This window comes from Ranitomeya imitator, chromosome 6 (genome assembly GCF_032444005.1).
Source record: "Ranitomeya imitator isolate aRanImi1 chromosome 6, aRanImi1.pri, whole genome shotgun sequence".
Taxonomy (NCBI): Eukaryota; Metazoa; Chordata; class Amphibia; order Anura; family Dendrobatidae; genus Ranitomeya; species Ranitomeya imitator.
Genome location: NC_091287.1, coordinates 287,525,488 through 287,541,015, shown reverse-complemented (window position 1 = coordinate 287,541,015; position 15,528 = coordinate 287,525,488). Strand labels below are relative to the sequence as shown.

Genomic DNA, 15,528 nt, shown 5'->3' with positions numbered 1-15,528 from the left:
TTACATATGAAAGTTCTGCATGTTTCTATGAAAGTGAGAGTTACCTTTTTGACTGTGATAACTCCAACTTGGTATGTTGGGTCAGTTGTAACATCAAACATATCAGGACCATCTCCGTCTATAATGGTGTATTTCATTTCTGCATTCACTCCTTCATCTAAATCCATTGCTAGAACTCTACCAACAGTGGAGTTCACAGGAGAGGACTCTAAAACATTCATTTGGTAGTGTTCTGAGAGAGATAAGAGACAAATACAGCGAATAAGTGAAGAGGAAAGAGAATGGCGAAAGGTAGAAGGGAGAATAATAAAAAGCGAAAAGAAAAGTAAAAAAAGAATAAACATGAGGAGGGAAAAAGAGAGGGGAAGAACTCAAGACACCAAAAAGATGATCAGATTTGGAAGCGAAAAAAAAAGAAGATAGATGAGAGAATGGAAGAAGAGTGAAAAGGACAATTAGTAAAAAGAAACATTATAAGTGAGACAGAGAGAGAAACAAGAGTTTGGAAAGAGGAGTAAGAGGTAAAAGTGAAGTTCAAATGAATGAGTAGGGAATGACAAGACAGCAGAAGAAGAGAGAAAGAGAATGGGAGAGCAGGGAAAAAGAATAGAGAGGGAAAAAAGAGTCAGTGGAAAAAAGGGAAAAGATGAAAAAGAAAGAAAGAAAAAAAGAAAGAAAGAAAGAAAGAAAGAAAGAAAGAAAGAAAAAAAGAAAAAAAGAAAGAAAGAAAAAGAAAGAAAGAAGGTGAGCAGGTGAAAAAAAAAATAAGACAGCATATTACAAGTGATTCTAGAAGAAACACAAATTAGGTAATTCATCTATACATTTGTATTGATTACTTCCCCTGCAACATTGCTTGATTGCTATGCTAACGCCAGGTAAATCCCTTACATATCATTTACGTTCACAATATGAAATCAGCTCTGGAGGACAAGTACACTAGCAAGAATCAGCATGATATGTCTGGTCAACAGCTGTAAGGTATGAGAAAGGAAATATATAGTAATTATGTGACAAAAGGGCCTGTTAGGTTATACTGTGTTTTTTTGAAAATAAGAAATTCTGGTAATCCTGGACCCTCATTTCCAGCACTAGCATTATCATGCATTGCATAGGCTACGTTCACACTAGCGTTGCGCCGCCCTGCGTCGGCGACGCAACGCGCGACGCGCGCAAAAACGCGCGCGTTTTGCGACGTGTGCGTCGTTTTTTGACGAAATCGGACGCAAGAAAAATGCAACTTGTAGCGTTTTCTTGCGTCCGACGCTAGCGTCTAAAACGACGCACGTGTCGGAAAACGCGTGCAAAAAGACGCACGCGTCCCCTATGTTAAACATAGGGGCGCGTCGCCGCTGCGTCGCTGCTGCGTCGCCGACGCAACAGCGACGCGACGCTAATGTGAACGTAGCCATACTGTGTAATGCTTCTTGCCACAGCGGGATTTTTTTTTAGCTTGCTGTAGAGTTCACCCATAGCTTACAACTGATTGCTGAGGGTCCCAGTTGTGGAATATTCTATGATAAGCCTATTTTAGGAAATTCAAAAAATTGCATGTTCTTTTTTGCTTAAAGAAACAAATCAATGTACAACGTGAATTTTATTATTTAGCAATTTGTATTTTTGATTATCAATTTTAGTTTTGAACTACTACATTGCTGACAATCAATTCAAAAGATAATAAGCTTAAAGCCTCAATATTTAAAAAGAGTAAGGGTGCAGTCAGATTGCCGTTTAACACGGATGACGATCGCATTGTAGTTCATAGACTGGCCGGTGGCTCTTCTGACCTGAATTTCATAGTGCCCTACCGCTATATATAGCATGCCTGTTATGTAATGTGAGTTTTTATTGTCACACTTAGTGCGTATTGTGACACAATACTCCGGGATCGCCTTTGCTGGGGTCAAAGGCCACGTGGTTTGTGCATCGAATCTGAGGCGTACAGCAGGTTTTCTGAGCAGGCTGACCTCAGGTCAGATTTATTAACGTGAAAGCAACATAGATAAAACAAAACATAAAAATAAATCCTAGCCTGTCCAGCGCTAACTGAACCAACACGTTGCTATCTCAACAACTGGGGAGGCTTCCCCCACCCAGCTAACATTACACAATTCTTGAGCACAGCTCTCACTCACGTTTGTCTCACACAGACAGGCAATCTGTGTGCCCCAGGCTGATGCTGGAAACCCCCAGCTGGTCATCTTTTATTCATGCACTTGTTAACCCATTCGCATCCTGAAGATACTGAGCAGCCTAATTCACATAGGACAAATACCTGGGCGAGATAAACCTGCCCCCAACTACCACACCGACATGAGTCTTACATATCCCCCCCCCTTGCTCAGATCACTCCGGTCGAGCAAGAACACTCTTGAAACAGTGCACTTGGGACAGGGCATCGGCGTTCCCCATCTGCACCCCAGGTCGGTGCTCCACCGTAAAAGAGTAAGCCTGCAGGGCAAGGAACCACCGGGTTACCCGACTATTACGGTCCTTGTGGAGGTGCATCCACTTGAGAGGGGAATGGTCCGTGACCAGCCTAAACTTCCTACCGGCCAGGTAATACTTGAGGGAGTCGAGAGCCCATTTAATGGCTAGGCACTCTTTTTCAACCACTGCATACCTTTGCTCATGTACATTCAGTTTCCGGCTGAGGTAGAGGACCGGATGTTCGACTCCGTCCCTCACCTGGGAAAGTACAGCTCCGACACCAGTATCAGAGGCATCAGTTTGCACCACAAATTCGCTGCTGAAATCAGGAGTCACTAGTACGGGCTGAGAGCACAAGGCCCGTTTCAGGCTGTGGAAGGCCTCCTCAGCAGCTGAGGTCCATTTTACCATGACGGAACCCTTCCCTTTGGTAAGATCCGTCAAGGGGGTAGCCATGGCTGCAAAATTGGGTATGAACCGGCGATAATAGCCGGCAATCCCCAGGAAAGCTTGTACTTGTTTCTTGTTCACTGGTTGTGGCCAGCCCTGGATTGCCTGTATCTTGTCGATCTGGGGTTTAACCACTCCTCTGCCAATCACATAGCCCAAGTATCGGGCTTCTTCAAGCCCGATGTGACATTTCTTGGAGTTTGCCGTTAAGCCTGCATCTCGCAGGTCATCAATCACCGCTTGTACCTTCCGGAGGTGAGTTTCCCAGTCCAGGCTGTAAATTACGAGGTCATCCAGGTAGGCAGAAGCGTACTGTCGGTGGGGCCTCAAGACCCGATCTATCAATCTCTGAAACGTTGCGGGAGATCCGTGAAGTCCAAACGGCATGTAGACATACTGGAACAGACCTTCCGGTGTAGGAAATGCCGTCTTCTCTCTGGCCGCCTCGGCCAGAGGGATCTGCCAGTACCCCTTTGTTAGATCTAGGGTCGTAATGTATCGGGCTTTACCAAGTCGGTCGATCAACTCATTGACCCGGGGCATAGGGTACGCATCAAATTTAGAAAACGCATTCAGTTTCCTAAAGTCATTACAAAACCGTATGGAGCCATCCGGTTTAGCTATCAACACGATTGGACTGGACCAGGCGCTGTGCGACTCCTCAATGACTCCTAAGTCCAACATTGCCATCACTTCCCGGGAGACGGCTTCACGGCGTGCTTCCGGAATCCGGTAGGGCTTCACATGCACTGTGACACCAGGCTCTGTGACAATCTCATGTTTCACTAGCTTAGTCCGGCCAGGTTTTTCCGAGAAAAACTGTCGGTTCTGTAACAAAAACTGCTTAACCTCAGATTTTTGTCGTTCCGAGAGAGTCTCGGCAATCTGCACCTCCGGTACGGTAGGTGAACAAACCGGACGGGGCAGATCCGCCGTTAGGGCAGAGCGGTCTTTCCAGGGTTTCATCAGATTCACATGATAGATCTGTTCTGGTTTTCTCTTACCAGGCTGTTACACTTTATAGTTCACTTGACCAACTCTTTCCAGGACCTCAAAGGGGCCCTGCCATTTCGCCAGAAATGTACTATCCACCGTAGGAATTATGATCAACACCTTATCCCCGGATGCAAATGTACGGACCTTAGCGCCTCTATCATAACTTTGCCTCTGGGCTCCCTGGGCCTGTAACATATGGTCCCTAACAATGGGCATGACAGCGGCAATACGGTCCTGCATTTGTGTTACATGGTCGATCACCGTTTTAAAGGGAGTGACTTGACCTTCCCAGGTTTCTTTTGCAACGTCCAACAGTCCCCGGGGACAACGGGCATACAACAGTTCGAAAGGCGAAAACCCTGTGGAAGACTGGGGAACTTCCCTAATGGCAAACAGCAAATAGGGTAACAAGTAATCCCAGTTCTTCCCATCTCTGTCTATCGCCTTCCGGAGCATCTGTTTTAAGGTTTTGTTGAACCGCTCAACCAGGCCATCTGTTTGAGGGTGATAGACAGACGTACACAACGGGTCTATTTGTAAGAGTCTGCAGAGCTCCTTCATTACCCTCGACATAAAGGGGGTCCCCTGGTCGGTGAGTATCTGTTTTGGAATTCCCACCCGACTAAACACTTGTACCAATTCCTTGGCGATCGTCTTGGTAGCTGTGTTACGCAAAGGGATGGCTTCCGGGTAACGAGTGGCATAGTCCATGATGACGAGGATATGTTGGTGCCCACGTGTGGATCGGGGAAGGGGCCCAACCAAATCCATTCCAATTCTCTCAAAAGGGATTCCAATGATAGGAAGGGGTACCAAAGGGCTACAGAACCGAGGTTTAGGTGCCGAGATTTGGCACTCTGGACAGGACTCACAATAGTTATGTATTCCCAGCCACACAAAACAATGCGATATCCTTTCTGTGGTTTTCTGTACCCCCAGATGTCCCCCCATTATATGTCCGTGGGCCAAGTCCAGTACCTTCCGCCGATAAGGTTTGGGTACCACTAACCGTTGCACAGTGTCTTCCCCTTTTTTTTCTACCTGGTAGAGCAAATCATTTTCAAGAACCATATACGGGTACGCTAGCCTAGTGTCAGGTTCTACGGGTACCCCATCTATCATTTTTACATTTTTCCTAGCCGGAGTCAGGGTAGGATCTTTCATTTGCTCGCTGTGGAAGTCATCCAACTGGACTCCCAAATCTGGCAGGCACAATACTCCGGGATCGCCTTTGCTGGGGTCAAAGGCCACGTGGTTTGTGCAACGAATCTGAGGCGTACAGCAGGTTTTCTGAGCAGGCTGACCTCAGGTCAGATTTATTAACGTGAAAGCAACATAGATAAAACAAAACATAAAAATAAATCCTAGCCTGTCCGGCGCTAACTGAACCAACACGTTGCTATCTCAACAACTGGGGAGGCTTCCCCCACCCAGCTAACATTGCACAATTTTTGAGCACAGCTCTCACTCACGTTTGTCTCACACAGACAGGCAATCTATGTGCCCCAGGCTGACGTTGGAAACCCCCAGCTGGTCATCTTTTATTCCTGCACTTGTTAACCCATTCGCATCCTGAAGATACTGAGCAGCCTAATTCACATAGGACAAATACCTGGGCGAGATATACCTGCCCCCAACTACCACACCGACATGAGTCTTACAGTATATATATTGATCTGCTGTTATTACCAGGTTCTGTCTACCCGTTCTGTGTCTGTTATGTCTCACCATTTGCCTGTTATGGTTTTTTAAATGACCACGTTGTGGTCCTTTTTCTATTAATAAAGTGATTCTTTTACATCATTAATGTGTGGTGCCTTTGTTTCTAGGTGTTTATCTAAATTTCATAGTGGCAAAGAAATACATACTGTCACCCTCAGGTCAGGAGAGCCATTAGCAAGTCCATGCACTGCGATGCAATCGGCGTCCGTTATACACTGTCATCTGTCTGTGCCCTAAAAGTGAGGTTTTGTCTTTCTTAGGAGAATATCTACAGTATTGTACTAAGATGTCCCCATTTGCATTGGAGACGTTCAAAGGCGATTTGGAGCCTTGGTCATATCTGTATTTCCTTGTCTACCCAACACACCAAGCGGAACTTGGTGATCCAAGCTAAAATTGAATGGTCTTCATCAGCTGTCACCAGTGTTTTTCAAACGTGAATTCTGCAATTGGTCATGGATTCCCTTCATAACAAGACACTTAAGGGAGCACAGCCCTGTATTGTTCATTTTGTACAAACTGATATTTGATAAGTAAAGTTTTGTAAAGTTTTCTGTCCAGTAACTTATGAACTTGCTCTATCAATAAGTTAGAATGAAAAATGTTGTAATTTTTTTTATAAACTTCAGATTTCAAGACTTCAGAAAATAAATGAAGTATAAAACACTATTGTAATGTTTCTACTCAGTACTAAAGTCTCTTATATAAGAGTGTTAACTTGGCAATTAAAGAGTAACTATAAAGCATATATATATTTTTATATTATCCACCAGCTATGGCAACGTAATGCATTTTTGTAATAGATTTCCTTACTTTTCTTCTTTCTTCTTTCTCAATATCCCTTCAAATGCAGTTCAGCAAGAATCAATGGACTATATTCAAACAGACTGTGCATGGAAATGTTCCTCTCTTAGTACAAAGCCTATACATACAAGGCCAATATCCACATGAGAAACAATTAATGTGGAAGAAGTCAGGATGAGATTCAGTGCCAAGATAGACAGAACTCAAATAGAGAGCACGCACCACCACGAATCAATATGTAAAAGTATACAGCCTTATTGAGATTAAATACATAAAAGTACAAGGGATATGACAGGGGTTTAGCCAAAACATAGGTGGGACTACACAAGGGGACCAGGCACCAGCAGGTGTATATAGATATTAAGGGTTAATTAAAGTTGCTCTACAGTGTGCCAATAACCAGCATAAGTATAAAGACCAAAATACAAGAGCACACCTTAGAACAGACAAAAATCAGAAGGGCTGAAATAGCAAGAGGAGTACAAAACTTAATCAGAGGAACATAGTGTTTACCTGCTAATGTCCGGAGCCCTGTGCGACCCACCGTCCCCAACGCGCGTTTCGGCGCTCAAGCCTTCTTCTGGGGGAAGTATGTGGAGCAGTAAGGCTCAGAAAGGGGAAGTTTTACACACATAATGAGTAGAGTTTATTGATTGCTGAGCAGCAGGTAAAAAAAGCTTCTAAAGAGGCATCAACAGGGCACCGAACCAGTACTTCAGCACAGAGAGAAGGAAGTAAAATAACGTAATGAGGCATATCATGACCTTGCAATGTCTGGAGAAAGATTATAGTTCCAAGTTAGAAACAAGCTGTACTGAATAAACTATAAACTGCTACTAATGTACTTACTTTGAGGAAATCTGGGTGGATTGTCATTCACATCACTGAGAGTGATATTAACAGTGGTCGTTCCAGCTAAGCCCCCCATCTGTCCACCCATGTCTTTGGCCTGGATAAGCACTTCATAATATTCTCTTGCTTCTCGGTCCATGTTTGTTAAAGCTGTTCTAATTATTCCTGAAGGAGAAAAAATGCAGCATGAGTTTAGGCAATATATTATACAGACAAGTTAATTTATCTGTTAAATGAAAGAGCGCATTTTTACAATGGACAAAGACAGGGAAAAAAAATGTTGATATTGTAGAAATGTCCTGCGGAAATTCTATTGATATCCTTCCATATGGCAGTAAGTATTTCATTTAGATTGGCAGAGGTAATTGTCCAGATGCTAAAACTACCCAATCAATGTAATTTCTGTACTATATCCAATTAAACAACTTACAGTGCTGTGTACTAAAGTACGGCTATAGAGTCATAAAGACATTTCACATCATTTTGAAAATAATTATCAGTTCTCTAATGACAGGCTGCGCACAGATTAGTTTCATGTCCACAAATCTTTAGACTTTCCAGTTGTGTGAGTAACAGGTAATTCTTTGCTGAAAATAACCGATATTTGAACCTGCTATACGAGATTCTGCCAATAGGTGACAGCAATGCTTCTTGAAAGAACCGTGGATGAACATCGGCCATATATTTAGTGCATGACCGAATTGCTTGATTTACACTAAAGCTACTGAGATGCGTTTGCTCTTTCTGAATAGACTATCATGCGCCTGACCTCTTCATGGGATATTTCCCCAAAGATCGAGACTTTTTTGAATCTCTACTTTCGTTTTGTATAAGGACATGAAACTAGTTTCTGCGTTGACATCCTGGACTGTGGAGAATTTCAATTAGATTGCTCCCCAGTATGATGAAAGGTGAATGTCTGAGAGCTCAAACCCATTCGTCTGAAAAATAGTGATGGTACAAGCACAAATACTATTGTATAATTAAAAATGGTCAAAAATAAAATATTGCACTTACTATAGGTGGGATATTCATACTTTCTAAAATATGAATACGTCTGACAATACAACCTAGGATCCTTAGATTAAAATAAAATGCAAGTTTTAGACCAGATCTACAGATCATGCTTTCTGATACATGCAATGCAAAAGCAGTGACCCCTAACAATAGGGGTGTAGGTGTTGGTGAATGGCGGTGGGGGGTTATTTTCCGTCTCACATCAGTGACTATGAACTGGGTGTGAAGAACATCTCTGCATAGATCTGTGCACGCATTACGTATATACAGATATATAGAGTCTTTAGATAATATTAACCCCCACAGTCTGGGCACAACAGTGGGGAGTGCTGATTTCCAGCTGCACCATAATACAAGATCTGTATGATCAATGCTGCTTGATGGCTAGTGGCTGCTTGTTACAGGCTGTGAGTAAAGGTACCTTCACACATAACGATATTGTTAACGATATCGTTGCTATTTGTGACGTAGCAACGATATCATTAAAGAAATCGTTATGTGTGACAGCGACCAACGATCAGGCCCCTGCTACGTTGGTCGCTGAGGAAAGTCCAGAACTTTATTTCGTCGCTGGATCTCCCCGTAGACATCGCTGAATCGGCGTGTGTGACACCGATCCAGCGATGTCTTCACTGGTAACCAGGGTAAACATCGGGTAACTAAGCGCAGGGCCGCGCTTAGTAACCCGATGTTTACCCTGGTTACCATGCTAAAAGTAAAAAAAAAAAAAACACTAGATACTTACCTAACGCTGTCTGTCCTCCAGCGCTGTGCTCTGCACTCCTCCTGTACTGGCTGTGAGCCGGAAAGCAGAGCGGTGACGTCACCGCTCTGCTTTCCGGCTCACAGACAGTACAGGAGGAGAGCAGAGAAGCAGAACGCAGCGCTGGAGGACAGACAGCGGTAGGTAAGTATCTAGTGTTTGTTTTTTTTTTACTTTTAGCATGGTAACCAGGGTAAATATCGGGTTACTAAGCGCGGCCCTGCGCTTAGTTACCCGATATTTACCCTGGTTACCGGCATCGTTGGTCGCTGGAGAGCGGTCTGTGTGACAGCTCTCCAGCGACCAAACAGCGACGCTGCAGCGATCCGGATCGTTGTCGGTATCGCTGCAGCGTCGCTTAATGTGAAGGGGCCTTAAGAGTTCTTCAACTTAAAGAAGCACTAACATGATGACTTGTAGTGGATAAATCTGCGTAAATATATATATGTAAGGCTACGTTCACAACGCAAATAAAAACGCACCAAAACGCATGCAAAAACGCTGCATTTTGCGACGCATGCGTCATTTTTTGCCGAAATTTGGACACAAGAAAAATGCAACTTGTTGCATTTTCTGCGCCCAACGCTTGCGGCAAAAAAACGCATGCGTCACATGTTAAATTTAGGGGCGCATGACGCATGCGTTGCCGCAGCGTTTCCCGACGCAGCGTCGGGAAACGCTAATGTGAACGTTACCTAATTCAGTAATAGGTGCATTAATATACTTACCAATCGCTGTCTTCCCTGGATTCCAGCACCGCTCTTCTGGTCCTCTTCTTACTCATGTGACTACTATTCTGACTTGTTGGATTACACTGGGATCTATGTGTGAGATGGAACTTGCTTTTACAATGTAAGACTATGAAGTATCCTTCCGACTCACCATAGATTTACATTGTAAAAACTTCTGGTTTCTGTTGAGTTGAAATTGAAGTCATGACCCAGAAGAGGACTGGAGTGGTGGTGGAAAACTGACAATCAGTAAAAATATTGCCGCACTTACACTACACTACATACACATTTATACTAGTTTAGTCAATAAAAGGTTTAATTTGAGTGCTTCTTTAAATCTACTACCATAGACAATCAAGGTCCTAGCCACTCCTTTCAGCAGATCTCCGAAACAGAGTAGTTTTTATTCATTCAACCTTACAGAGGAATCTGCATTATTTCTCAGAGTAGTTGCTGGCAGGTGGATAGAGCTGAGTATGAAATGTAAATGCGTTTGGTCAGAGCCAGGTATACAGAGAAAAAAATCACAGACAAAATGTTGTCATTGCTAGCCAAGTACATGAGGTCAGGGTTACAACAGGAAAAGAGGGAAGTCAGGCTGACTGAAGGCATTGTGGGTGTCCATTTCTGGCCAGTCAATGGGACAACTGTCCTACTCCTTAGTAGACCTAGCATTAAGAGGAAGCACAACGTCTTTGCTTACTACATATTGTTCAGTGTATGGCTGTACACTGTAATCGTATTGTGTAAAGGAGTAGAAGCTGTCTGACAACCCCTCTGATGACTTTGCGTCACGTGTGTTCATCTATGTAGGCTGAAGCAGGTGATTGTTGGGGACTATAGGGTTTATTTTTGGCCAAACCAGATTGTGGGAGGAGATATAAGAAAGCTAGGGTGGAAGGTAATTCCTATTTCTGGTAGTATGATATTTTTTAATGAAGAAAAGAAGTCATGTTGTCAGACCCCCATACTGGGTGTATGTGTGTTTAAGAAGAGACTTGGAAAGCAGGTAGGAAGCCAGCAACTGAATTTAATCCAGTCGCAGAAGCATCTAAGACAGCAAGCAATTTGGGGAGACTTTGTGTGAGAAGAAAAGTCTGGATAGCTTAGATTTAAGGAGCCCAGCCGGAAGTCTAGGAGGCAACTGTGTGTTGTGGATAGCACTGAGATAGCTACAGGAGAAATGGGACTTGAGGTGATGTGTAAGCCAGTCCTGAGAGTATCGGTGAATAAATACTGGGCTTGCCAGGCTGGGGCACCTGTACTTAAGGAGAGCGAGTTGAGAAGAGGAAAGATTGTTCAGGAGATGTAGCGCTACACCTCGACCCATGTGACCCTTACAAATTGAAAATGGAGTCCCCCATCTAAGTATGCTGCTTTGATGGAATGTTGTTCACAAGTTATGGGCCGACTTGTGTAACTGTAAAGCTTGAACTTCTATTGTGTAGAACATGATTGAAAACTTTGATTCCTGCTACCTAATGTATATATGTTCTTCATTCAGTAAAGAACCGTTTATTTTGGCATCCAAGAATTCCTTATGAGGTCAGAGGGTCCTGGTCTACTATGTCATCTAGCAGTTTGTGGTCTGAAAGTAAAAACAAGCAGAGGAACATCACACACACATATGGACCCATGTATGTAGTGTTTAGGGCCTCTGAATCACATCGCGACCAGATAGATCACTGACATATGATTCCTCTGGAGGAGGTGCAAGTAAGCAGAATTTAATTTTTTAATCTTCAGTGTCTATCTTATAGATTTAGATCTTTTGGATATAAAAAAGAGAAAAAATCAGCAGCTTAGACTGTAAAAAATAAATAAAAAAATAATGCTCACCTTACTGCTGACCTGTCACTGCTACAGCCTGCCATCTGGTCCTCTACACCTCTTCTCTTGGTCCCTCTCCATCACACACATCCTCCTTGACCTGCTGTAGCTTCCAGGAGGACCGGATTGCAGGTTGTGGGGTTGGCGGGGCAGGTGAACGATAAAGTGAGTATTAGTTTTTTTTAACCTTTTGCCAGCACTCTATGGTTAAGCAAAATGGTGGCAACCGTTGGCTGCTATTTTGCTGAATTTGCACTGAGCAAATCATAAAAAAAATCCATATTATGTAGAATATAAATTCTTGTGAACTTCGAGGAGAATTAAATTCCACTCAAATAAATTCACACATCGCTAGTGGACATTGTTTCCCGGGTCAGACAATCAGGTGTGAATTTTCATGTTTAGTTCTGTTGCATTCCCTATAGGTGTCTGGCAGCTGCTTCCGCCAGTCCTTTTCCACCTGTAAAAAGATTAATATGCACATTTGGCCAAGTCTACCATGCATGTTAATGTTCGACTTGATGGTGTTAATTGCTGGCCAAAGATCTTTTAGTCGGTAATTATCTTATGTTTCTGGCAGAAAAATAAATCAGACTTTACTTAAGGGTCAGTACACACTCAATGAAGTACCTAAGCAATAAGTTAGTCATGTTCCAAAAATGATTGAAATCATGTAAGCCTGGTTGGCCAGGCTGGTTAATTAGGCAAGCTTTTAGCTCCATCACAATAATGTTTTGGAGAGGAAGCATAGTTTCCATGGTACCTGAGAACAGATGTTTCTGGCTCTGTATGTATACAAACCATCAGTGATACCTGATGATACAGAAGAGAGGTCTGCGTTCATTATTTAGCCAAACAATAAATGCATAAAACAAATATGTGCTCCATCTTCAATCTCACACGTCCTAAAACAACCCACCTCTCCACACGTTTCATTCACCATACTAACAACGTGCAGCCGTGGAGAGGTGCCGCTCCAAAAGCTAGAGTCAAGGGCATCACAGTAGGGAGACGTCTCCTGAGATTTGTAAAACGCAATTGAAAATCCAGCAATTTATGTCTATGAAATATGAATGCCTCCTCCATTCCGACTAAATGGCATGACTGAAGCTTCATTTACACTGGAATGATCTTGGAAACGTTCATGTCAAAGCAAGCAGATTTTATGAAATAAGTGTCAGACTCATGCAAGGACATAATCTTTAGCTTAGAACTGAGCAACAGAAGCATTTATATCTGGGAATCCAATGCCAATCAATTTACATGCTGTTGAGATAAGACGTAAAAGCACCAAAACAAGCAGGTGGATATTTGATTGAATTTTTTTCCCCTGGATTTAGAAATTGATTAGTTATTGTGAGGATAGGATATCAATGCAACAATATAGAAGAACAAGTCAAGAATAGCTTTATTTTTAATTAGTTGGTTACAGGGTCTCTTAAAGAGAATATGTCAGCAGGTATTTCTTATGTAATCTGAGAGCAGCATGATGTAGGGGCAGAGACCCTGATTCCAGTGATGTATCACTTAGTTTACTGGATGCAGTCATTGAGATAGAATCACATTTTTTCTCTGGGCAGATCTAGGAAAGCTCAGTTGTTGAGCCTCATTTAACCCGCCCACACCACTGGTTAGCTAGGTTGTGTGTACATTGTTTAGTGACTGGAAGCTTATTGTGTAGTGATAATCTCCTCCTGATAAATCACTCAATATATTGGAAGAGCAAAATACAGTTCGGTAAGTGACACATCACTGGTATCAGGGACTCTGCCACTACATCATGGTGCTGTCAGACTACATAGAAAAAACCTGGTGACAAATTCCCTTTAAGAGGGTGTTCTGTCTACATTTGTTCAAATTGTTGCTACTTGGGGGATTGTGTGCAATCATCATGATGCCTCATCAAACATGTCCCCCAGCTGAAGTTTGTTTTAAAAAAAACAAACGTAGTTTACTTACCTTCCCAAGTCCAGTGCTGAGTCACTTCCACTGCTCTTCGTGTTTGATATTGTCTGCAGTGCTGACATAATGTCAAAAGTGCTGAAGTCAGTATCAAAGCTAAGCAGCTCCGAGTGGCTTGTGTTATCAACTTTGGCAGAGTCGCTGATCTCAGTAATTGGCTGCAGCGCTGTCAACGTGATGTCAGCACTGCCTGCAATAACAAAGACGAGGAGCAATGGCTGAGACTCTAAACAGTATCCAGGAGACAAGAGGGTTTCTATAACCAGAAAAACCCTTTGGCTATGATAGTGTAGCAACTCACTGGAAATATAAAAAAACTGCAAACGACCCTGCCGGTTCCTGTACAGACTTTAGATCATGACCAACAGTCCCAGATAGTCCTAACCACAAAGTAGAAGTGACAGCTTGCGCCTAAACTGTTTGAAAGGTTGTCAAGAGCTTTATGTTCCTCCTAAAGAACTGGATGTCATGGCAGAGTGTAGAATACCTACAAAAGTGAAAGTATGCTGAAAAAAAGAAAGATCCCAGAGTGAGTAAAGTAAACCACGAAATACAAAATACAGCATAAAGTATGTACTGTTAGATTATATGCTGCCCACTTTCTAAAAAATAAACTAAAGGTAAGTGCAAAGTAAAGAACAGAAACTTCAAGGAAATAAACCCTAGCTGGAATTTCACTAACTGGCTTTAAGCTATAGCAGAATGGCTAAACCGCAACAAAGTATCACTAGTAGGAAATGCCAGCAGGGGTACAGACAAATGAAAACACCTGGGCTATGTTAAACAGACTGCAGCCAGAATAACAGAACCTAAACACACAGAGATAAGTTGTGTCTGCTGTGGCTTGAATCCAAGAGCATGACATCGTAATGCTTGCTGACTACAAACAGTTCTCCAATGGTCAATAACTTGAAAAATGTGTGTATACACAACAACTATGACCTTGCACTTGCAACACTTGCCTGCTGGCAACCACTTCAGCAGCTACTCCTGTATTTTACCACAGTCCCTATGCCACTCCCAATATAACACAAAACATTCTTGATTTTGCTGCACTAAGTCACCTCTATTGACAGTAATTCACTCCTTATCAGACAATAAGACGTTCTCTTGGGCTTTCTTACTTGTGGCTCATATACATCAGCACACAAACTCCCTCTGTTGTGGTTATTTCCTCGTTCTTTGTGGCTGCTAATACTCATTTATTATAACTCAAAGGAATAAGCCACCCTGTTCAAATCTGTGAGGGAAATTATCCTCCATAGAAAAAAGGATCTAATAAAGCTACATTGAATTAAAAAAGTATGGCTTTTAAAACATAGAGTTGAAAAAGCAAACAAACAAAAAATCCCACTGCATCATTAAGTACCAAACTAGGCAGCGTCCTTAAGGAGTTTAACAATGTCAAATAATTTGTAATGTATTTGCCTAGTTAACATAATAGAAGATACCATCTTACAACACTAATTGTCCCACAGAGAATTATTTACATATCTTGTTGATATGGGAGAATAACCAGGGAAGCCTGAATTGTAAGTTTTTCTTTGACTTTTGTGCTAAACTTTACAACTTTTTTTTAAAAATCTTTAATATTTTACTTGTAATTCATCGTATAGCTTCATGATCTGCTATTAGGAAAACGTATGTCCATAAGAAATGTGCAGAGATGTAATTTGAAATTCACCAACACCAATACAAAATCTTTAATATTCCCCATTATCTGCCATGTGCCATTCATGATTCTAGAGTTTACTCCCCAGATGCTGGGGTGCACTTTCTATCTCTGCTCATCTCATGGAAGTATGTCCAAAATGTTTTTTTTTAACAATGAACCATTGTCCTATTTTATTGCAGGTTCCTCACGTTAACTTTTTATGCTTTCCCTCAAGGTTTTGCAGCTGCGGCTTTTCGGAGAAGTGCACTCAGGAATTTGATGTACTTATGTCAGTTTTTAGCTAATGATTATGAGAC

The 15,528-nt window shown here is 42.4% G+C and overlaps 1 protein-coding gene across 2 annotated transcripts in view; it reads right to left on the bottom strand.

Moving 5' to 3' along the window:
* The window catches only part of CDH20 (cadherin 20), a 762,886-nt gene that overhangs the window by 78,591 nt on the left and 668,767 nt on the right, over positions 1-15,528 (bottom strand). For both annotated transcript variants that reach the window (XM_069730620.1, XM_069730619.1), the window contains 2 exons: positions 7,252-7,419; positions 45-232 (listed from right to left, as the gene is read on the bottom strand). In XM_069730620.1, the coding sequence (XP_069586721.1) occupies positions 45-232; positions 7,252-7,419 (356 nt within the window). The remainder of the gene's footprint in view (positions 1-44; positions 233-7,251; positions 7,420-15,528) is intronic.